Source organism: Tremella mesenterica (assembly GCF_000271645.1).
Source record: "Tremella mesenterica DSM 1558 unplaced genomic scaffold TREMEscaffold_11, whole genome shotgun sequence".
Lineage (NCBI taxonomy): Eukaryota > Fungi > Basidiomycota > Tremellomycetes > Tremellales > Tremellaceae > Tremella > Tremella mesenterica.
The window spans coordinates 516,314-538,239 of record NW_006711235.1 but is presented as its reverse complement, the minus strand read 5'-3'; the positions used below and the strand labels follow the sequence as shown (position 1 = coordinate 538,239).

Below are 21,926 nucleotides of genomic sequence, written 5' to 3'. Positions count from 1 at the left end.
TATACGATGATGCTTGCAAAACGTTCCTCGATAATCCCATATATCATTCTATGGGGTTCGAAACGCACGTGTAGTTCATAAGGCATTATTCATGACAACAATGGTGAAGCAAAGCAATATTCTTCCTACCATAATGTGAAGTTTCGAAGACTATATACTAAAACAATAAATGTAAATCTCAAATGTCCAACAATGATTGGGTATGATCTCTGTCGAACCGAGAAAGAAGTCCAACCATGACTTTTATATAGATTTTTCTTCTAATTCTGAAAGAAATCTCAACCAAGCTTTTTTCGTGATCATACCTTTGAAACAACCCCGATGATCTACTACCAACAACTGACTAGCGCCTAGCTTGACGAATAATTGTTGAACAAGTTCCAGAGGAGAATCTTTTTGGACTGTGATAGGAGCCTGATTCATATAAGTACATTTCTCTCATAACATGACTTTACGCGTTGTGTCTCCACCAACCTTATCGTATTACTCGATGAACATTTCGAAAAAGATAGACAAGGGGATTGTTGATGGAATGCCGAGATTATAATGTAGGATCGGGAGAAAATGATTGAGAAGATGAGAAAATGAAAGAAAAAAAGACTCACTCTATCCACATAACGAGAAATATCATATGGATCATATCGGTCATTAACCGATTCAGCAAAACTAAATATTGACATTGTACTTTGTTGTCTACTAGCGTCATTGGGCATCAATTGAAGTTCAGCTTCAGGTTCATCTTGTAGTGTTCCTACGTAGTCAGCATGCTTCTCATTTTTTTTTTTAACATGTTCATTAACCTCGCCTCCTTTCTCTCAATATACCTGAAGTGTCCAGGCACGCGTGTAAATAAAATGGTGGTCCAGAGGGACTGGCGAGTCTATTCGATTGACGAATTATCTGGGAGAGAGGGGAAATACAAGGAATACTTGAGATTGACTGACTTAAAGCATGCTCCAGCTCGTTCATACCTAAAAACCCTACGATCCTTAGAGAATTTGAATTCTCCTTCACTAACAATGGGAACCCAGTATCGGCCATATCGGTTCTGACCAAAGCCAACAATTGTCCCGTAAGTCGACGGACACTGTTGACTTTGTCCGCGCGGAGAAAAGGGACTTCGTGATCCGCCACGTCGATCGCTCGTCGACCGCCCCAGAGATATTCGTGTTTACTATCGAGGAATGGGAGTTGGTTGAGACTAATCATGAGCAATGTCCAAAGTCCATTGATGATCTTCCAGAGTGCCGGGTCGGGTCAGTCGGTCGGGATTTTGACGATGGAGGATGAGAGGTCATTGGTGATGGTTGGAACACTCACTCAATCACGAGATCGTATATCCCTTTTTTCTCCAAACCATCCGCCACAGTTTTAGCTACCAGCACACCGAGCATGATCGGGACCACGTAGTTCAGAGACGCTGTAAGCTCAATGACGATCACAGCCAAAGAAACAGTAGTTCGCGTTACTCCAGCTAAGGTGGCAGCAGCGCCCACCTGATCGTTAGATTTGTGACGAGAAAAGTAGAACGGAACCCACCATGGCATATAGACCAGGGACGATGCAGTCCGTACCTGTGCACACACCGAAGATCGGTAAATCGGGAAAAGCAAATTCGAGCCATTCCAATGTCAGGCCGATGATGCGACCGAAGCAAGCACCGACGACAAGAGATGGGATGAAGATACCAGCTATTTGTCAGCTTCATGTCATCTTCAAAATCATATAGTTATGACGATTCTGCGATTACTAGAAAGGCGAGAGTACAAGGGGAGTGAAAGCAGGAGAAGGAGGGACTGACCAGGGAGTTTGATGCCGAACGTGATGATAGTCAGAGCACCTTTGATCAAAAGAGCAAAGCCGATAGTAGATATGACCGAGGCAATCTCATGTGGGTGTTGAGCGCAGAGGGGATTGGACGAGTTGTTCTTGCATTCCGCAAAGAGCTGACATATTAGTCAAGCTTGTATGATACCACAGGAGATTGACCGAAGGGGCCTTTGGTCAACCGTAGATGAGTATTTGGGGAGAATTGAGAAACGGGACCTGTATGAGAAGAGGTCGTATGTAATCCAGTGTAAGGAGAGATCTTGCCCGCAAGAAGTGTGCGTATGTGGAGGATCACTCACACTGGCCACAAGCTCCGTCCCGCCCATCCGGCAATAAGGATTTAAAAACGATACAGCCGTTGTGAGTAACGTAACCAGCATGACCTCAATGATAGGATGTCGTCCGACCCAAGTGCCTTGTCTGACATTCCTTGACCAGAGGATATTCAATCGCGAGAAAATCGCTCCGTAGACGCCCTACACTTCAGCTGACCACCTATGACACACAATGGAACTTACCCCGAAGATACCAAGAAGGACGAAGATGCTATATTCCCAATAATGATATTGTTTCGTATACGTCACGGCGAACTGCGCACGTCAGCACAAACTTTGTCAGATGGAAAAACGTACAAGCACTAGACTGCCATTGCCGAACGGATTAAGACTCTTTAATGTTATGGCAGCTACTGCTGCGCACCAGAAACTAGACATCAGTACAGGGGCCTGAAGAAGCCGATGAAAGATTTACCTTCGCCACATGACCTTTGGAGGGAAGTAGTAAGATACCTCTTCTAACGAAAAGAGAACACCTCCGATTGGGGCACCAAAGGCGACCTAGACAGCGTAAGCGTACATGTGTGTGTGGAGAAAAAGATGGACGCACGGCTACACCAGCCGCACACGCAGCAGACAGTACTTCACGGCGCTTGGCTGAAACATGAGCCACAGTCGATAAGGACTATTTCATGCTACGGACGTACCCTCATTGCATTCAAATTTCACAAATAGCCGGGAAACGATATTACCCACGCAGCAGCTGATGTGAACCAGCGGGCCTTCTTTTCCTGTCTTGATCAGATGTGAACATAATTGTGCTTGTGCTTGATTTCACATACCCAACGACAAGCCAGAAGCCACACTGAGAGCTAGTCCCACGCTCTTAGTGAGTAAAGTCCATCCTCCTAAATATCCATGTATGACGAAACCTAGGACGATGAGCGTTTACTTACACAAAGCAGAGTCGACTGACCGGATAGGATGGTCTTTATCTCGGGGATACCACTTCCCGCTGCGTAATACATTGTCTTGCGTGGGGCTTCACTTCGCACGCCGACGTCTAACGGCTCGGTGTGAAAAGACGCATCCAACAATGGCTGACGTTCGGTCGGCGTCTTCTGCGTAGCCGATGTGATATCCTCTTCCGAAGGCACAGGAATGAGAAAGTTTGAATCTTTGGATGTAGCGCTGTGAGCAGAGGAGGAGAGGTAGACTGTCATGCAGGATGCCAGAGTGGCCAAACCCAGCTATGCCATCAGCTCCATGAACGATTTCAGTGAGTACGATGACTTACAGCAACGACACCGTAAGCAATGAATTCCGACCTTCCCCAGAACCAATTACCTGCTGGACCGTGCCGATCCTCAGGAGAGAAAAATTCTCCCCATTCGATCCAATCCCCACAATCTTCTTCCCCACTACCAGGAAGACGGTGATGCTTAGGTGCGCAGCAGAAACGTTTGGCTGTTCCCCAAGAAGTAGAACAAAAACCTTCTTTGAGGTCGAAAAGGGCCATCTCGGCACGAATGATCAGGAAAGCGATGACAGCGGTGACGATGCCTGTAACAGTAAGTTGAGAATCAAGATATTAGGATGGTTGCAACTCACCGATGATGGTGACAACCAGCCAGCCTTGAAATCTGTCCCAAGAATTGGCGATAGCACCTCTCATAGACCGGTGGGAGTTGTGTCTTAGACGGCGGACACGCGTGGACTCCTTGATCTGTACTCATGAGCTTCTTTGCACTTGATTGTAAGGTGACTGGAGTAATGTGAACACTGACTGCATCGTGTATCCAGTCGATTGTCACATACGAGCTTACATGTCAGCCAAAATTAAGAACATCATGGTTGAACTTGCCTGTACCATACTCTAGTTCCATTCCTCTTCTCCGCCTCATCTTCAAATCCTTCCTCATCTTCCACACCTCTGACCTCATCGTCTTGGTCGTACTTAGTCGGCCTACCCAGGCTGAAGCCCGCAATGCTCGCCGTCTTTCTGATGCTCTGCAGTACTGTACCCCCTGGGCTCTTGGGCACCAGCAACGGCGAGTTCAGAGCAGATTGAACGGAGTTCTGCCTCCTATGTGCGACTCCCGGAATACTGAGAGTATGGTTGAATTGTCCAGAACTCGACTGAGATGGGGTATGTCGACCTGTCTTCTGTTGATGACGGAAGCGGGGTGTAGTTGCTGTTGGTGGTTGTGTCTGGGAGGTATTACTATCTGATGTATGATGGTGAGAAGTGTGTCTCGGAGCAGCGGTCTGAGGCATAGGGGGCATGGTAGTTGATGTAGATATTCTTCTGGGAGATGCCAATGGACCCTTATGACGATTCTCTTCATGTCCTCTACCTAAAGGTGTACGATCACCTTTTGGTCTTGGAGTCGTTTCACTCAGACCTAAAGCTGAAAGAGTCCCATTCTGCGATGTTGAGCCGTATGACATTGGTGTAGTCCGTATACCACTTGCGATCCTCCTCTCTTCCAATGTGCTTCCTCTACGACGTTCAGGAGGACTTGGACCTCGACTTTCTAAGGTAGGTCGTCTTTTCGCGCTCGCGAGTCGTTCCCGTTCGGAATCATCTTCGGCAGCTGAAAAGACGGAATTGGAAGAATGTTGATTTGGAATGGGAACTCCTTGTCCTTGAGGTTGAGGTTGAGTCATAGTGGGGGAGGTGGCCAACGGTGGAAGTGGGGTAGTGTCTGAAGAGAAAGATGGTTGAGGAAAGTAAGTCATTGGGGAAGGTGAAGGGGGGTTATTGCTGGGTACATGAGCTCCTTTGATCTCCTGATGGGGGAAAACCGGGGAGATCATCCACGAAACTGGGGACTTGATGGAAATCTGATGAGCTATGACGGATGGGGTTGCTCACCTGTTAGGTTGATTTTGTTCCATGTCTGTGGAAAGCCTCCGATTATGAACCTGTTGAGGTTGCCATTTGGACTGTTTTAGAGATGCTATAGAGGGCGGTCTGGGTGGACGAGAGGAAGGAGTTGAAGAGGACGCGAGTTGAAGAGGCGGAGGAGGGGGTTGCCGCACTGTCCTTTGTTCCGACATGGCCAAAGGTCTAGACCCAGAGCACCAGAGATCAAAGTTTAAAGGAGTCACCTGTCAATCGGGAATGAGAGACCATGAACAGTAAACATATGAAGAAAAAAGAGTAGGTCTTAGATATGGGTAGATGAGCAGATGAGTGAATGTAGGGTGTACACAACTGGATAGGGCTATGGGGCATGGGGCACGCGCTAAAGACAGAGCGAGGCCGATCGGTGGTCATTACAGGGTTGCCCCCACCGGAAACCGGAGTTGGTCAAAATGGAGATGGAAGTAGTATTCCGTGTGCTTGATCACTACTTTGATCAAAGAGGTTGGGATTGTAATGCATCTCATATCATTCAATAAACATATTATTCAGGAAGGTATAACAGCCTTGACATCTGATCGCTACTCGTTTCAGCTTCATTTGTCAAAAGCATAGCATTGCTTACCACGGACAACAATCATTGACTCGCTTCGTTAACTACTCTTGGTCCGTTCTGTCTTTACCAATGGTGACACGGTTGGATAACGAGCTCGGATACTGCGCCAGTGAAGATACATGCAGTATGTGATGGGGAATAAGGCGATGAAGAAGATGATCGCAACGCGGTCTACTTGATCTGGGGTTAGCCGGGGCGCGGCGAGTTCGAACATGATTGAAGTAGGCGTGAGAGTAGTACGGCTGAGTAAATATAATGAGCGATTCGAGTGAATTCTTGAGTGATGAGATGATACAGGATGAGAATGTATTGGCTAGCAGTGGGATAGATATGACTTAGGCCTACGTGTGACATCCAAAGGGGGTGTACGCCAGTGAGCCAGTGAAGCCTTTTGACAAGTGCAAGTGAGATGAGAGGTGCTAGCTGCCTGTCGGTCTTTTCACACCACCTCCGTGCTCAAGTGGGTCGTATCCACACTCGACAGTGAGCATGTACCTATCCAAGTGCTGGCCCTTGATCCATTCTGCCCGTCTTGAGTGTTCCATGGGCCATGGGCCATGGGCCATGTTCCTGCTCTTCACAAGCGTCTAGCGGTCATCACTTTCCTGCAGATTTCGAAATTCTGTCGGACGATCGGCGATGGTCGGATAATCTCGTCACGTGATGCAACCGTTCTGGGTGCAATCACGACCTCGATGAACAAATGATCATGCATGTAAAATGCTTTCACACTTTTCAGACGCTCCAATTTGAGCTTGTGTCGACCTCGTTTCCCACCCAATTCCTCTCGTCACAAAAAAGCAGAGAAAGGAGGAAAGAAATCGAACGGCCGACGGCGACGCGGACCAATCAATTTTCTTTCCTGACTCAGCATCTCAATCGTCTCACCTCGAACCCTTTCACCCTTCTTGCCACTACTTCTCCCTTCAAGATCGATTTCCTCTCATCGACATAGAACGAGAAACGACAGGAGGAAGTGGAAGTCCTGCACGACAATGTCCTTCTCAACAAGCAACATATGGCGATCCGTCCCTCATATCCCCTCATTCCACCATCTCCCAATTCCATCCTCCTCTCGCGTCACCCTCCACTGTCTCTCATTTCGATCATCCAGTCATCATCCCGCTTATCGACGCCAAACTCAACTGAGATGCATTTCTGGAGGAGTGAGGAGGATGCAGGAGTTGAGTGCTACGCATGGAATCCCTAGTCCTCAGAGTGAAGCAGGATTCCAAGGTGTGCCACCGCCCATTCGTGTAGAAGCCATGGATAGCAAAGGGAAAGGGAAAGAGGAAACCAAGAGAAGAGATTTCAAAGCTAAGAAGAACGCTATCACTATGGTATGTTGTGTGCTCCTTTTGTCCCATATGGTCCACTCCAATTCTCATGTTTCCAAAAAGTGGAGTGTATAAACTCAGATTATCATCTTGTTTGAGAGATCAATCTGCTGGAATCATCGCTAAGGATGCAGACACCAGCCGCCTTGACTCGTCTGCGTAACCTCCTCGCATCCCCTTCCGATCCTAAGCTTCTTCGGATAGGTGTTAAATCCCGAGGTTGCGCAGGGATGGCATACCACCTGGAATACGTATCTCCCCCAGGGGGGCGCTTCGATGAAGTGGTGGAGCAAGACGGGGTCAAAGTTTTGATAGACAGCAAGGCTCTGTTTAGCATCATTGGGAGTAGGATGGATTGGAGGGATAATCGGTTAAGTGCGGGTTTCATGTTTGACAAGTGAGTTTTGGACGAATAACATCACTGACTCCTGTCTGCAATACCATATCCCTCTTGTGGGCCTATCATTTGACAAGTTACCGCCTCATTACTCCAGAGGGCATTTGCAAGGGATAGAGACGACATGGCGGCACCCTCACGAGTGGAGCCCACTCCTGACGGAGAGCATGTCCAGGCCATGATGAAGACTTAGATGATGAGCTAACTTATAGTCCAAATGTCGTTGATACATGCGGTTGTGGTGAGAGTTGTGAGTGATAGTGATAACAGCATGAACGACGAAAGACTAATGGCCAGTCAACATCCGGTGAAATATGGGCAAGTGACAGGGGTTCGGTCAGGGCCTGGGTCTTTGAGTACGACTTGGTTTCATACTATGCAGTGTATGTATTCCACTTTGGCTACCACAACGTTCACGTTCACAGTACGAGTACTGCAAGTTCACGCGTTCGAAAGCATCCGATGTGACCAGATTCCAAGTGCCACGAATCACGAGCGACTCCTTTGGCCCGGGGTTACGTCATAGGCACCACACCTTCTTTGAGTGGCGGAAGTGTTGGGGGTTCATCCATCACAGCATGGATGCAAGGAGGCAGCGAGGTAGGATGCAGGGAACGTTCATTTGGATGATACGTCACCGTGGATCACTTTGGGGAATTGGATTGCAGTAGCAGTGTGGCAGCCGCGCGCGAAAGAGAAGAAAAGAAAACGACCCGCCAGCCAGCAGTTACTACTGTCGATCGATGACATCATTTCAACCTTTGTGCCATCATCGGCTCCAATCGCTCAACGGACACTCACTCACCTATGACGAGTTGTCTTAAAACCCCCCCTTCTTCCCCCCACCGTCTCACTTCTTTAACCCGCCATTCAGTCAGAACTCATATCTTCACTCTGACTTGTAGCTCTACAATCATTTTATCTTCTATCATTTCTTACGACTAAAGACTGACAATCATAGTACATCAATATGAGTGTAGCACCTACCAATGAGGCTGTCGTTGAGAAGCCAGGCAAGATGGGCGTCACATCGCCCACCGTTGGCAAAGAGATGGAGGCCGACGTTCAACGAAAGATGAAATTATGGGGTATAATCAACGGTTTCCGTGATGGGTGAGTTCACCAAACCACAGACTTCGACAGTAGACTGACGACCAGACGCATGCCTGATAACCGTCAAATCGATTCCGCCCTGGAATATGCCATCGGACACTCCCCTGTTGATCTGGACAAATTGTCACCTGAAGGTCGAACACTCATCGCAGACACCAGGTAGGTTGATACACCTTTGCCTGTCTCTCGCTGCTTTGCTGACCTGCAGGGACATCCTCGAAACCATGCGCATGATCGTTCAGGAAAAGAACGCCGATGAGTTATTCCAAAACGCCGTTTGGACAAGTTACTCTGCCGACCCTTCTCGGGCCAAGCAGGAGGGTGTGGTGTCTGTCTCAAAAGAAGACGCTAAAAAAGATGCCAACACTGGTGAGTCAATGTCGTTTCCCTTAAAACATCTTGCTAATTCCCCAGCTGCTCAGCACTTACGTGTCCTCATCACTCTCTTCCTCACCAACTCTGAAGCTCGCAAAATCATCAGCGACTTCGGCATCATTGCTCGTGACTTATTCGCCACTGGGGCCGCCAATGTCGCCCAACAAGTGCGTCCTACCGACGAGCAAAAGGAGAAGCTTGATCATGAAGCTCCCTCAAAGCAATGGATCGGCCCAGATGGTAAACCCGTCGGTGCCAACACCACTCCTGAGCTTCAACTCAAGGGCCCCAACGGCGCTGAAATTCGATACCACCCCAAGGATTCCCCTTCCGATGCCAAGTAAGTGTTTCATCCCTCCCCCAAGATCACATCTGATATCCAGGGTAACCGACACCAGCGGTCAAACTAGGTCTGCCGGTCAGGCTTACGACCAAGCCCAACAGGCCAAATCCGATCTGCAGAACAAAGCCGCGGACGTCAAGGAAAGTGCCAAACAACAAGCTTCCTCTCATGCCGACGACCTCGCCTCCTCTCGAGACCCCAACGCACCTCTCACCGAACAGCGTGACCAGATCAAGGGTCGTGCCAACGAGAAGGCCGATGGCACCGACATCAACCAGGATCAAGCAAAGGACAAGGCCAAAGCAAAGGTCAACGAGCTAAAGAACAAAATCCCCGAGGAACACCGCGAAAAAGTCCGCAATGTCGTCAACGATTCCAAGCAATACTTCAAGGACGAATTTCCCGAAGAGCGTCGAGATCAGTACATCTACCGTCTGAAAAAGGTGCGTAATATCATTCCTCAGAACGAAGCTAATCATCAGGTTGTGGTCGAGTGTCAGGAGCACAAGGATTACCAAGAAGCCATGGAATGGCTCTTGGACGCCCTCGAAAATTACAAGGGTCACGCCAAACACACGATCAGCAAAGGTACCGATGCTGCTGGAGCCGTAACGGAAGACCCCTCCCTTACTGACTCCACCTACCAGTTCCGCACTTTGCTCGAACGCTTCGCCAACGGTCGATCCATGGACGGCATCTTCAACGCTCTTGATAACATCTACACCGATGCCAAAAACGATGACCAGCTTCGCGGCTGGTTTTCTCAGCTCGACGACTACGTCCGTCGTATCCTGCTCGAACCTGGATTTATCCTCGAAGAAGAGAGCGACAGGGAAGGTCGCGAATTGCGTGACAAGGGTAAAAGTTTCTTCACCGACAAGTACAGGGGTCATTGGGACACTCTTGCCGATGAGATAAAGGCATGGTTCCAGGCCATGGGCGAAGATCCATTGAACGTCAGGTGAGTTACCATTACCAACCACAATTTCGACGCCTATCGCTAACGTGACAGGTTCGGTGATGATTGGAAACGATTGACCAAGGACTTGCTCTTCAATGAAGAAGGCAACCTCGAATTCAAACCCCATCTCTGGAGCGATATCCGCACCGTCATTCTCCCCACCGTCATTCGCCAAATAGGTTACGTACCCATCCCTCGTGCCGAATACTCGGATGACAAGATTGATCTGGTCATTGAGAACCTCGTTCTCTCCGGACCCAACCTTTTCCCTAACATTGTTTCCATCGAAGCACACAACTCTTTCAAATTCTCCCCTTGCAGCGAGATCAACAAGACGCTCGATGTCCACCATCACCGATTCCGTCTTGGTCTATCCCAAATCCAGGCTGACATCCGTGATGTTGCCTTTGCCTTCAGACGTAAGTCTGGTTGGCCACGTATTTCCGACCATGGCCTCGCCGACGTCGTCCTCGCTGGTCAAGGTATCTCTATCGACGTCGAATTGGAGTCTGTCGAGAACCGTCGCGACACGGTCTTCAAGACCAACCACGTCAATGTTAAGATTGACACGCTCAAATTCTCCATTCGGGACAGCAAGCACGACTTGTTGTACAAGTTCATCAAGGGTGTTGCCACCGGGGTGATCAAGAAAGCCATCACCGCCGCCATCCAAAACGCCGTTCACACCGCTATGGGACATCTTGACGATCAGCTTGTCCAAGTACGTGACGCCATGGACGAAGCGAAGCAAAGTGACGAGACGAACCGACGACAGGCTCTCAAAGACCTGTACGCTAGGAAGAAGGATGAAGCGGCGAGCAAGAAGGAAGCTGCCGTGCAGAAGACTGGGACCTTTAGAGTTGTTGGAAATCGAGACTCTCAACTCAACCCGGACCTCGGACATGACTCTAAACAATCTATCGCCAAACGAATGTTCAAAGTTGAGGACGCCGCTCATTCTGGTCAAGAGTGGCGGTCACCCGTATTCGACTTGTTCGACGCTCGACACCCCGCCGTCACCGGTCAACACCACCCTGAGGCTACCCAGGGCGCTGGAGCGGGAAAGAGTCTGTCATCAAAGATCCAAACCGATACTGCCCCTAACGGTACACCCGTCAAAGCTTGAAGACGTCGCCGTGTGATTTGTTGATGACCATGTGTAGCGCAGAATACTATGACAGGGAAGATAAGGAAGGATCCGTATTTTATAGCTCAAGGTGTAGACCTAATTTGCTCTGATGATGCATGACCTGCTGTATCTCGTCCTCTGCTGGTTGTCGGTGCCAGCGCATGACAACTGCAAGGTATGCTGAAGGGGGTACCCGAGTCAAACAAAGATACGACGAGAATCGAGTAGCTAGTAGCTGCTAGCTGCTAGCTGCCATGGCGTGCCCTCGTGTCTCGGTACCAATGTTGTTTGTGGGGACCCAAGGGCCCACGGATTCCACGGGCCACGGGGCGAGTCGTAATCTGCTTTTGGCCATCCAGTCAGACATGCCGCTATGACGTTGGAAAACATCACTTATTTAACAACACATCTCTATATCACAACAACACATTCTAGATGACCTTGCCTTAACGACTCCCAAATACTTGATCCAGCAACCAATTAATCTGTTCCACACTCATCCTTCGGTCAGATCACCACTGCAAGTAGTAACAAGGACCACCCACGGCCCACGGCCCACGGCCCACGGCCATTGACGCGTCCCTGTTTCCTCTCTCTGTTCGACGTTCTGCCCCAAGGTATCCCTCTACCCATTACCCTACCATCTGCCGTACTTCTTATTCAATAAATACGACATATACCCCGCAGATACCGGTGATTCGGTCCGCAACCCCCGTTCATCGTCATAGAACCCATGATCCAATGTTTCAATGATCTAATGAACTGTGGGCTTTGAACCCCGTACCCGGCGGTCCTCGGCATCTCTCCCAAATCTCAAACTTGTCAAAGACCTGTGCACATTGTATCTCCCCATTTCCTCCATCTGTATCAACAATTCTTCTATCAACTGTCAACACTTGACTTGTTGTATCAAGCTCTTTATCACGATTGTATAAAACATCACGACGGTCCTAAATTGTATTTGTACGCTTGACGATTGTACGATTTTCACGTTATACACCAACGATATCTTTTTGAGAAAAGACCTCACGTTTTATCTCACACGAAGTTATCTCACGATCAAGTCAACGATTCAACGATTGTATTAGATTGGCCACCATGTCCACCAAACCTTCCACTGTCTCCAACATGCTCAGCATCATCACATCTCCCTCACTTCCCAACGAACAACCTGTCCAACCTAGTATGTCGGTCCCAGAACCAACTTCAACGAAATCTACTCCTACTCCTCCTTCACAAATAGCTGCCGGTCTCGCCACTTCTCTTCCTGGAACGACCCCCAGACCGCAAAATCAATCCTCTACTCCCGTCGCTCCCCGTCTTTCAAGTAGCGAAACAGCCGCTCTGGTCTCACGTAACTGGGGTACCGTATCTAAACCTACCACTGGACCGCTCCTTCCAGAACGTATAGCTCCCCCTAATCTCTACTGTGGCTCAATCAACTTCTATATCACTCAATACCGTCCTTTGGATAGTTGAAGCCATCCTTGAAACTTACGTGGCAGGTAGTCGACTTTACTTGGGTATCACCCGTGATGTTCTCATCACAGCCATTTCCTCCGCTCGTCGAGCTTACCTAATATCCAACGCAGCGTTATCATATCTTCCATCACCATTTTCTCCTTTTACAGCATTATGGTCCTCCTCCTCCTCCTCCTCTTCTTCTTCAACTACAGAGAATCTCGGAACGGGTCAATTGATAATATCTCCAAAGAGAGATATGTTCATGCAATTTCTCGACAGATATACAAATGTTGGAGTTTACGTCATTCATCATATCTTTTCAATGGGAGAGTTATTCGCAATGTCAGGATTTTATCTCACTACTTCAGTTTTCAAATCGGCAGCTATGGCGGCTTTACAAAGTGTCAAAATCCTCGATGCGATCTTTGGTAGTAGCGAAACGAGTAGGGCTTTGAGTAGCTTTATTGGACATAGTATAAGCGAATTGTTATTACATGAAAAGTTTCAGAATGATGAGAATGGTTTTCTCAATAGTTCTACGGCACTCACAAAGGCCTTCACGGCTTTTGCTTGTTTACAGATGGCGACTTGGAAGAGATTAGAAGGGAGGTTGAAACTTCGTCTGTAAGTTTACCTTTCTCATCATATCAGTATCCATACCTACTCGCGCCCACACAAGATGTGATCGTTGTCATGTTCCTGAGTTAGGAATGAAGCGTCGATTTGGGCTGAGAGCTGAGTGAAGGTATTGACAGACAGGATATACGACGCTACATTGATCACTGAAGAAAGCCCGACTGGACGGAAGATCATAGCTATCAACAACCTTGAACCAAGTCAGACTGAGGGTATCACTCAAATCCGACCTGACGATCCGCCTATAATACCCACCGAATCTCCAGAGCCTGAAACTCCCAAACAAGCCGAGGCTACCCCGGTGGACGTTGATGTGACCGCTCGACCAGATACAGGAATGGAAATTCACATCCATCCTGCTTCCCAGCCAGCCGCGGGTACTTCCACGTCTGGGCTGTCAGTATCGCCTTCTGCCGGGGACCTCGACTTGCCAATAGAACCCGACTTCGATGACGGTTTGAAAGATTATTTGCAAACCTTTGGAGAAGGTCTTGGAATCGAGACCACCCCACCGATATCCTCTACGACCACTTCCGAGAACAAGGAGCTGGACGATATATCTGAAGATGTCCCAATCGTCCATATCGATCGCGAAGGAGGTCATAGATCTCCCCTGGCAGGTACAAACGTAGTCAATGGCAAAGCAGCAAGAATACTTTCTGGTTACATAACCCCTCAGAAAACCGAGTTGGAAGAATGGGTCGAACTTGATCCTCAAACTGCCGATGACGAACTCCATCGACTTCCCTCTGTACCTAATGGAACTCCGGCGATCCCATCAAAAACCCTACAAGAAGCTGCAGAACATCCACATGATAATTCCGAAAGGATTCAACTAGCTTTGAAACATATGACCGATAAACTTCTTCAGCGTCGGTCCAAGACGAAAACAAGTAGGTCAATGACGGACGATGAGTTTTCTTCGGAAGAAACGAGCCCCTTACATAATTTGGATTCGAGCGGATCAACATCACCATCGTCCTTCATGAAAAGTGGCTCTACGTCCCCTTCCACTTTGAGAATTGCAAAAAGACTCTTTGGAGTTTCCCCGCCCTCGTCACCTCCTTCAGCATGGAAAGATACGTATCAATCTCGAAGACGACGAGGCAGTTTGGGAATATTTCGACGTAAAAAGGAACAAGGGGCTTTATCTTCCGATGATCTTCCTTCCTTAGCTTCTCGGGCCGAGATTATGGACAAAACAACTAGCACGATAATCTCAATGGAACCAATTGAAATGATCGATCAACACACAGCAGATCAAAAGTCAAAAAGTGATACCTTTGACAATGTGGGATCTTCAAGTAGTCCCCAACCGAGAAGAAAGAAGAAACCTCCTGTTGAAGTGTATGCGGACCCATCGGCGGGTTTGTATCCTCATGATTCGTTGATCAGGAATATCCATAGGTTTATGAGGTATTCAACCGCTGCGTACGGCGTGAGTGCATTCGTTGGAAGACATATCATGACTGATGAAATAGCAAAACTTCATGAGAATATTCAAACTTGGAACGTATTCTTTCAAGACTACCACTAGGCATCATGCCAATGCTCAGGCTTTTGTGAGTCCACATCTTGAAAATCCACTTGTCCTTGGTACAACCACTCGATGATTTGTCTGGGGATCTGAGAGATCTAGCCAGTCTGAGAGGGATTGACAGCGGATTTGAATCTTGCGGGGTCAATGGGAATGAGTCGAAAAAGACTCGTGAAGACACATGGTTATCGGACTAACTAATCATCAGGCCCGTCATACTGGAATTGAAACAGATAACATCATACTTTCCTCTTTCCTCGAATCTCCTCCTGTCTCTCCAAACGTTCAAGCCCCTCCATTAGTACATTACCTAGTCGTCGACCATTCTCTCAAATCTGTCATTCTAACCTGTCGTGGTACACTCGGTTTCTCAGACGTACTCGTCGATTTCACATGCGTTTACGTCGATATAACTCTTCCCCACGCTCCACCCCCAAAACCAGCTAGTAATTCAGTCGAATTCGCCCCTGAATATTTCGTTCATTCAGGAATGTACACCTCCGCTCGAGGATTGGTAGCTCCAACATCAACTGTACACGTAGCGTTATTGGCCGCATTGGAGAAATACCCTTCATACGGTCTTGTTGTGTGTGGTCATTCTTTAGGTGGTGGAGTAGCAGCTTTACTCGCTATTTTATCTTCTTGTCCTGCAGAAACATTTATAAAGGAAAACAAAGAAAGAGAACATCCAGTGGAACATCCGGAAATAACTACTGCTTTCGTCACTAGTTTTTCATCTGGTTTACCTGCAGGTAGACCATTGATGGCTTATGCTTTTGGACCAAGTGCGGTGGCTTCTTCGGATTTAGCAAGATATGCAAGAGGTTTGGTGGTTAGTGTGGTACAAGATAGCGATGTGGTTCCTACTTTGAGTTTGGGAGTTTTGAGGGATATGAAAAATGTTGCTTTGTCTTTGTATGAAGAGAATAATGTCGCAGAGGAAGTTGTGGGAAGGGTGAGTCAAACATCATATCTCTTTCTCCACTCCGCACTTTTTCTTCTCTCCCTTTTCCATCTTCATTTCCTTTCACATATCGCCATCTTCATTTCCTTTCACATATCGCTTCTCTCATTTGTCACACTCTCCATACCGCCAAACCTCAAAGTCACTTTATTTTCTTTTAGAAGCTGATCTGATCCCCCACTGGCCTTTTACTCTTCTTAATATATAGAATTACCCTTGAAATCCTTTGAGAAGAAAATGAGGTCACTATCAAGAAGAACACTAACACCCAGGTCATCGGTCTGAAACAACAACAACTCCCGTTCAAGATTGGAATGTCTACAGAAGATCATCCTTGGTTGAAAGATGATGATATGGTACATGATTGGATGACCAGTTTGATCAAAACTATGAGGGCGGATATGCAACATGATAAGTTGTATCCACCTGGTGATGTCTATATCATGGTGAGTGTTCCTTCATTGTCTTTACCTCTCATTCTTTGCTCCATTCACTTTTTGTGTTTCAATCACACCCATCATGCAGACTCAATCTTGACTACTTGCTATTTCAAAGTGTAGGTTAACAATGCCAAACATATCGACCGTACATGCCAATAAGCTTTGAGCTTCTTCGACAATCTTCCACCAGTGGTAACATACTCCTCCGTCGTCCATTAAACGAATCCAGCTTATGCCGGACGTGTAACCAAGCTGACAAAAAGGAGAACTTCGATGTTCTCGTCAGTCGGACACCTCCACCTGGACAACCCCAGGCAGAGCCTCGAAAAGCGAGGAGGGTGTTGTTGCGGAAATGCGAATCCGTCGAGGAACGGTTTAGAGAACGTGAGTGTTGGATTTCTCCCTTGACTTTCTGCCCCTCTTGCCCCCTCTCCCTATCATCTCCCTCTCTCCCTCCTTTTCCCCACCCCATTCGGACCACACACTCTTCATTGCCTTTCTAGATCCACGTAACATATTCCCCTTGAATCCCACCTACCCCACCTCCATGTAGGTCCTCAGAAATCCCAGTCACCTTCTAAGCCCATACTTAGATCACACAATGGAAGAACTCACAATCAGCCGTATTCTCCAAAACGATGCTCCGAGATCATATCCCTTACCACTACGAATATTCCACTCGGTTATTATACGAAGCCTTTTACGGAATTTGGGATCCTAATCAAAAACAGGATGATACCCCGGGAGATGAGAATCGAGGAAAGGCCACGATAACGACTAAATAAACATTCTTCTGTGGCATTTTTGGACATGACAGTCGGAACGATACACGTCTATAAGACGGATATACTTGTTGTTATGATAAATGAGGCTGTTGTACTAGTGTTATTCATGTGGGTTTGCCAAAATGTGCTGTTGTCGCATGCATATTTTATGTCTGCACTTCCCTCGTCAACACTACATTTTTTCGGTCCGGCATATAGATGACCATTGGATCTGAATTCATCCGATCTTCCGTCCGACGCTAATGATGGAACACAACGCAGAACTGATACAATACTCGGGGACAGTAGTTGAATAACGAGACTAATAGTATGTTGCTATGTGAGATACAACATAAGATATTCGTGATCATCACCAAGAAAAACCTTATACATGTTCAGGAAACCAACCCCATCTTCTTAAATCTACCACTTCTCCTCCTCCCATTACACTGTTCACTTGTACTCCTTCTGCCTCTAACAGGTCTTTTTGTCTCGCTACGCCTAAACCTGCATCGCCTCGGGGAGATATCTGACCTTTTGCATTGATCACGCGCTGAGATCAATTTTAGTTCCTCATATCAATTTTCTCTCCTCTCTCACTTCAACTAAGGTGGAACAAGTTCATCTGACACATGGATGATTCTTCTGCGCTGAACAAGCCATCAAATTGAGAGATGCAAGAAATAAGAAGAGTCGTTTGTTAGAGAAGACATATAAGGGGATGGTGGGGAAATGAGAAGGAATGTGGACTCACCTGCCATGGAATGGTAGAATCCTCAGGCAAAGCCTTCAAAGCGTTTCCAACATGTCGAGGATGATTTGGATATCCCGCTAATCTAGCTATATGTCCTATGGATCAGTTTCAAGCTCATCATCATCATCGAGTCGCATATGATGAATGTACCCGGCATGCGGCAGCTACTAAGTAGTTGAGTTAGTAGATACGAGTGAAGTGTTGGGGAGGAAGCCATGACATACCATACGTCGTGACGTGACCTGGCGGGATGAGCCTAGCTATTTCATATGTTTTCGCAGTGAGATCTGCTATATCGCTCATCACTCTGTACTAGCTGTTGTAGTCGTCGATGGTCAGTTGTCTCCCAAGTGATCATCAAGTCGTTCGTCGCCATCATGCAATACCAGTTCCCTCGACGCGTCGCCGTCGCCGAGTGTGGGGCTCCAGGCACCGGCGATTCTACTCAGTGGCACTTTCGGCTTCTTTGACAACTCAATACCCGACGATGGGGTTTCAATAGTAACCGATATACTAATCCAATTAGTAAACCCCCACTTAACTCGCATGCCACTTTCAACCACTCACACTACTCGCAACACATTCACAACCTCGTCATGTTCATCTAACACATACCACACTCGCCACCTATTCTCATCCCCCCCATAGACTTCGATAGAGAGATACCACTCGACGTGTGTGGATCTTGTATAGATACTATTACTTCATTCCATCATTGAAACCATTTAAAACCTCTTTCGTCATCGCTAATTCTCTTGGGACCTCGACCGCTCTTACAACGCCGATCTCTCTCTCTACTCAATCCGGTGCTCCATGCTCCTGATCGAACTTTCTCTTGCTTCTTAACTTCTCTCCAGATATACATGAAGAATATACCAAACCTCTATACTCTTTATTAATCCTACACAGATGATAAGAAGAATGTTGTGAATATCGGGATTCATTTTTCGTTCAACCCAACTCGAATATTCTTCACAATGATAAACACCAATCCTACTTCTCCAAAATCTTCTTCCTTTCTTGCCAAATCACCTAATCCCACTCACCCTCCCTCAGCACCAAGTCCTAAAGATCCACCTTTATCCACTAAAGCTTATCCCAACCTCACTCACTTATCACTCCCATCTTCCTCTCCTACCCCCCACTCTGCGCCCATCCTCCCTTCAAACTTACGACCAACCCCCACCCGAGCCGCGTCATTACAAACGACTTTCAAAGCTCGTGCTGCATCTCAACCTGCAGGAGAAAGGTTTCCTTCTCCGGCTTCCAACCCTCTTTCTGGTCGTGGTAGTCCAGGTGTTGGGGCGAATGAGTATGGTGTTATTGGTGGATCCCGTAATTCGGGTAGGTTCGGATTAGCTCTTGGAGTGGGGGGCACTCAGACGAGGGCAAACAGTTTCTCAGTGGCCGATCCACGCGACTATGGTGTGAGTCAACGCCCTATTCAAAACCCCTGATTGAATCGTATAATGACATAGATGGCTTGTCAACCTCGCTTGAAAATGCTGACGAGATACAGGTTGGTTTCGCAAGAGCGTTGTCATCTCACACTGAAGAGAATCCCAGTTTCGGTTCAGGTTCCGGATCGCCCTACCCCACCTTCTCACCCAGCTCAAGTCCTGCGGAATCCTCTGGGAATAATCGACCTCCAAGTCCACCAAGAGCAGAAGCTCATATCTCTCGTTCTAGATCCCAGTCACTCGCTACTGGCGCAAGACCAATGCTCACTCGACCCCCGGTGGCCAACAGAGATTGGTTCAACAAGCCTTTCACTTCCGAGTTGAGAAACTCTGGAGCGTTCTCCCCTGCGCATTTCAATCCTCCCGAGAGCGGCTCTAACGTGTCACCTTTTGCTCGTCATATGTCAACACTGGGTAGAGAATCCCCTGGCGTTCAACCTCTTTCATCGAATCGATTTGCTCAAAGTGTTACTTACGGTGCCAACTGGGGTCCTCCTACATCTGCTCTCTCTTCTTCGGTGGCAAAAGCTTTACAACCAGCTTGGCCTACGACTGTGGGGTTCGATCCCAGCGGCGGGAAATCCGGTTCAAGCAGTAGACGACACAGCGTTTCCGTCGTGGGTGGTCCAGGAGGAAGAAGAGATTTCGGTTTCGAGGCTATGACCAATATCAGTGCTCATCCCAGTCGTGGGCTAGGACCGTCGGGATTCTCAGATGAAGATCTTCTTTTATCAGAACGTTTGGGTAATGCTCTGGGCAATGCTCTTTCATTAGAAATAGACGAAAGTAGACGAAGGGGCGTGGAAATTGAAGCTGGACGACCTCACAAGACTCATACCGCTTCAAGTCTTCCTCCCGTATCACTCCTCAATCACAACGACGATGATCATGATTTTGGACCTTTCAGTAATCGTGGGCGGGGCGGGGCTCTACAACCTGCTGTAGACCGAGGGTCATCTTCGTCTCGAAGTCGGTTCTCTTTCGAGCCACAAGTGGATTCACCCATCCAAGCACTTGGTACCAATTTCGGAAGAGGAGTTCCGCCGTACGGACCTCTGCATGCTAGTCCTGACCGAAGCAGAGATCGAAATAACCAGCCCATGCCCACCTCTCCTCTCGGTACTCAAGGTCCTACTGGGACCGGTCCAATCAATTTCGACCCTCACATTTTCAATCCACCTCAGCAAGGCTTCGGTGCTATTCCAGCTCACACACTTCGTAATGCCCCTCCATTTATCCCTTCTTCCCCTGTAAATCTTGGTCCTCCCACCTATGGTCGTCCACCGCCTATGGGATTCAATTACTTTCCTCGACCCATGCCTTTCCCAGGTCCTCCAGCGGGCTTTTATCCTGGCGCTCCACCCGGTCCTACTTCTCCCACTCAACCTGCCTCTCCAAATTTCTCATCTCTCAACCTGTCCGACCTAGGTAGAGGGATACCTCTCACGAATCTACCGCCCACAACTGCTCTCTACATCGTAACTTTCAAAGCTGGTCGAAGGGATGTTTTCTATTGTCCCGACCCCACTCTGTTGATCAGTAATGGCGATTGGGTCATCGTAGAAGCCGACAGGGGAAGTGATTTAGGTACGGTGGTGTATGACCAACTGACACCCGTCGATGTTCGCGAGTGGCAGGAGAAACAGGCTACCGCAGCGTTGTTATCAGGCGCGAGAGAACATCAGCCACCCGGTATGGCTCAGGCGGCTGGACAAGGGGGTTTGGGGATCAAAATGGGAAGTGTAGGAAATCACAGGTCTAGACCGTCTGGAGAAATTGGTGGGAATGATTTGGAAAATTTGTTGATGGGTGTTGGTGCGAACGGACAGCTGGATTTGAGTAACGGAAATAAAGGACCTTTAACGAGGGAGATCATGCCAAAGAGGATTTTTACGAAAAGTAGTCAGGGACCGGAAGAACAGGCGTGAGTGTACATTCCGTCATACTCTCTGCTCTCCTCCTCGCGTGGGCGTTCCTTCTCCTTGTCTTCTGGAGCATTCATCAAATTGAAACTCATCTTTGGTTCAGTACCAGAGATCGCATTGCTTCACTTCACCTTGCATTTGATGTCAGCGCGTGAAAATACTAAGGGCGGAATGTGAACGATCATCTCGACTGACGCATAGACGTATGATGGACAAGCTCAAGGATGAATACGAAGCAATGATGATATGTCGTGAAAAGGTACAACAAAGGGGTATGCCAATGCACATAGTTGATGCGGAATATCAATGGTGAGTGTTGTTCGCTCCTATCCATTTGTCTTCCACCCGGTGTTACTTTCCCTGGATCAAAGCTGGATTTGTGGAGGTTGGAGCGTTGCTGATTAGTAGGGACCGACGCAAACTCACGTTTTACTTCAAAGCGGACAAACGGGTAGATTTCCGTGATCTTACAAAAGAGAATTTCAGGGTGTTCAAATCTAGAATCTGGATGTCACAAGTTCCCAGGGATGGTCAGTTTGCATTTACTTGTCTCCATTCTTACCTGTCATCCACCTTTTTCCCTTTTCTCTCTCGCCCGACTTATCTGTCTTATGTCAAACACCCACTCAGTCTATCAACTTGCCTCCATCTGAGAAGAATTCTCAGCGCTGACTTTCAGATCCAAGAAATTAATGATACGCAAAGATAGTAATACGAATGCCCAGGTTTCTGTAGAT

General features: G+C 47.7%; 6 protein-coding genes across 6 annotated transcripts; 4 read left to right on the top strand and 2 right to left on the bottom strand.

The window, feature by feature from the left end:
* Positions 1-243: 243 nt before the first annotated feature.
* On the bottom strand, positions 244-4,382 carry TREMEDRAFT_34025 (uncharacterized protein; the record flags this gene model as incomplete). Its single annotated transcript, XM_007006653.1, has 18 exons — positions 244-414; positions 606-751; positions 945-1,201; positions 1,321-1,496; positions 1,540-1,691; positions 1,802-1,946; positions 2,130-2,306; positions 2,349-2,420; positions 2,463-2,535; positions 2,581-2,666; positions 2,716-2,762; positions 2,813-2,896; positions 2,948-3,037; positions 3,082-3,355; positions 3,403-3,668; positions 3,717-3,831; positions 3,893-3,926; positions 3,976-4,382. 18 exons carry the CDS (start codon positions 4,380-4,382, stop codon positions 244-246), a joined length of 2,772 nt encoding a protein of 923 aa, XP_007006715.1.
* A 2,203-nt stretch (positions 4,383-6,585) lies between these two features.
* TREMEDRAFT_72210 (uncharacterized protein) lies at positions 6,586-7,582 on the top strand (the record flags this gene model as incomplete). The annotated part of the gene is made up of 4 exons (XM_007006862.1): positions 6,586-6,826; positions 6,854-6,930; positions 7,062-7,324; positions 7,537-7,582. The coding sequence occupies 4 exons, from the start codon at positions 6,586-6,588 to the stop codon at positions 7,580-7,582; spliced, it is 627 nt and encodes a 208-aa protein (XP_007006924.1).
* Positions 7,583-8,294: 712 nt separating this feature from the next.
* On the top strand, positions 8,295-11,242 carry TREMEDRAFT_33831 (uncharacterized protein; the record flags this gene model as incomplete). The annotated part of the gene is made up of 6 exons (XM_007006633.1): positions 8,295-8,437; positions 8,483-8,596; positions 8,646-9,152; positions 9,211-9,598; positions 9,638-10,116; positions 10,168-11,242. The coding sequence occupies 6 exons, from the start codon at positions 8,295-8,297 to the stop codon at positions 11,240-11,242; spliced, it is 2,706 nt and encodes a 901-aa protein (XP_007006695.1).
* A 1,101-nt stretch (positions 11,243-12,343) lies between these two features.
* On the top strand, positions 12,344-17,071 carry TREMEDRAFT_64544 (uncharacterized protein; the record flags this gene model as incomplete). Its single annotated transcript, XM_007006771.1, has 8 exons — positions 12,344-12,719; positions 12,751-13,333; positions 13,469-14,783; positions 14,827-14,907; positions 15,091-15,837; positions 16,119-16,292; positions 16,550-16,670; positions 16,908-17,071. The coding sequence occupies 8 exons, from the start codon at positions 12,344-12,346 to the stop codon at positions 17,069-17,071; spliced, it is 3,561 nt and encodes a 1,186-aa protein (XP_007006833.1).
* Positions 17,072-17,435: 364 nt separating this feature from the next.
* TREMEDRAFT_33896 (uncharacterized protein) lies at positions 17,436-18,107 on the bottom strand (the record flags this gene model as incomplete). Its single annotated transcript, XM_007006641.1, has 3 exons — positions 17,436-17,603; positions 17,805-17,899; positions 17,996-18,107. The coding sequence occupies 3 exons, from the start codon at positions 18,105-18,107 to the stop codon at positions 17,436-17,438; spliced, it is 375 nt and encodes a 124-aa protein (XP_007006703.1).
* A 674-nt stretch (positions 18,108-18,781) lies between these two features.
* On the top strand, positions 18,782-21,882 carry TREMEDRAFT_64542 (uncharacterized protein; the record flags this gene model as incomplete). The annotated part of the gene is made up of 5 exons (XM_007006770.1): positions 18,782-19,231; positions 19,324-21,188; positions 21,391-21,498; positions 21,598-21,719; positions 21,869-21,882. 5 exons carry the CDS (start codon positions 18,782-18,784, stop codon positions 21,880-21,882), a joined length of 2,559 nt encoding a protein of 852 aa, XP_007006832.1.
* Between the last annotated feature and the right edge of the window lie 44 nt (positions 21,883-21,926).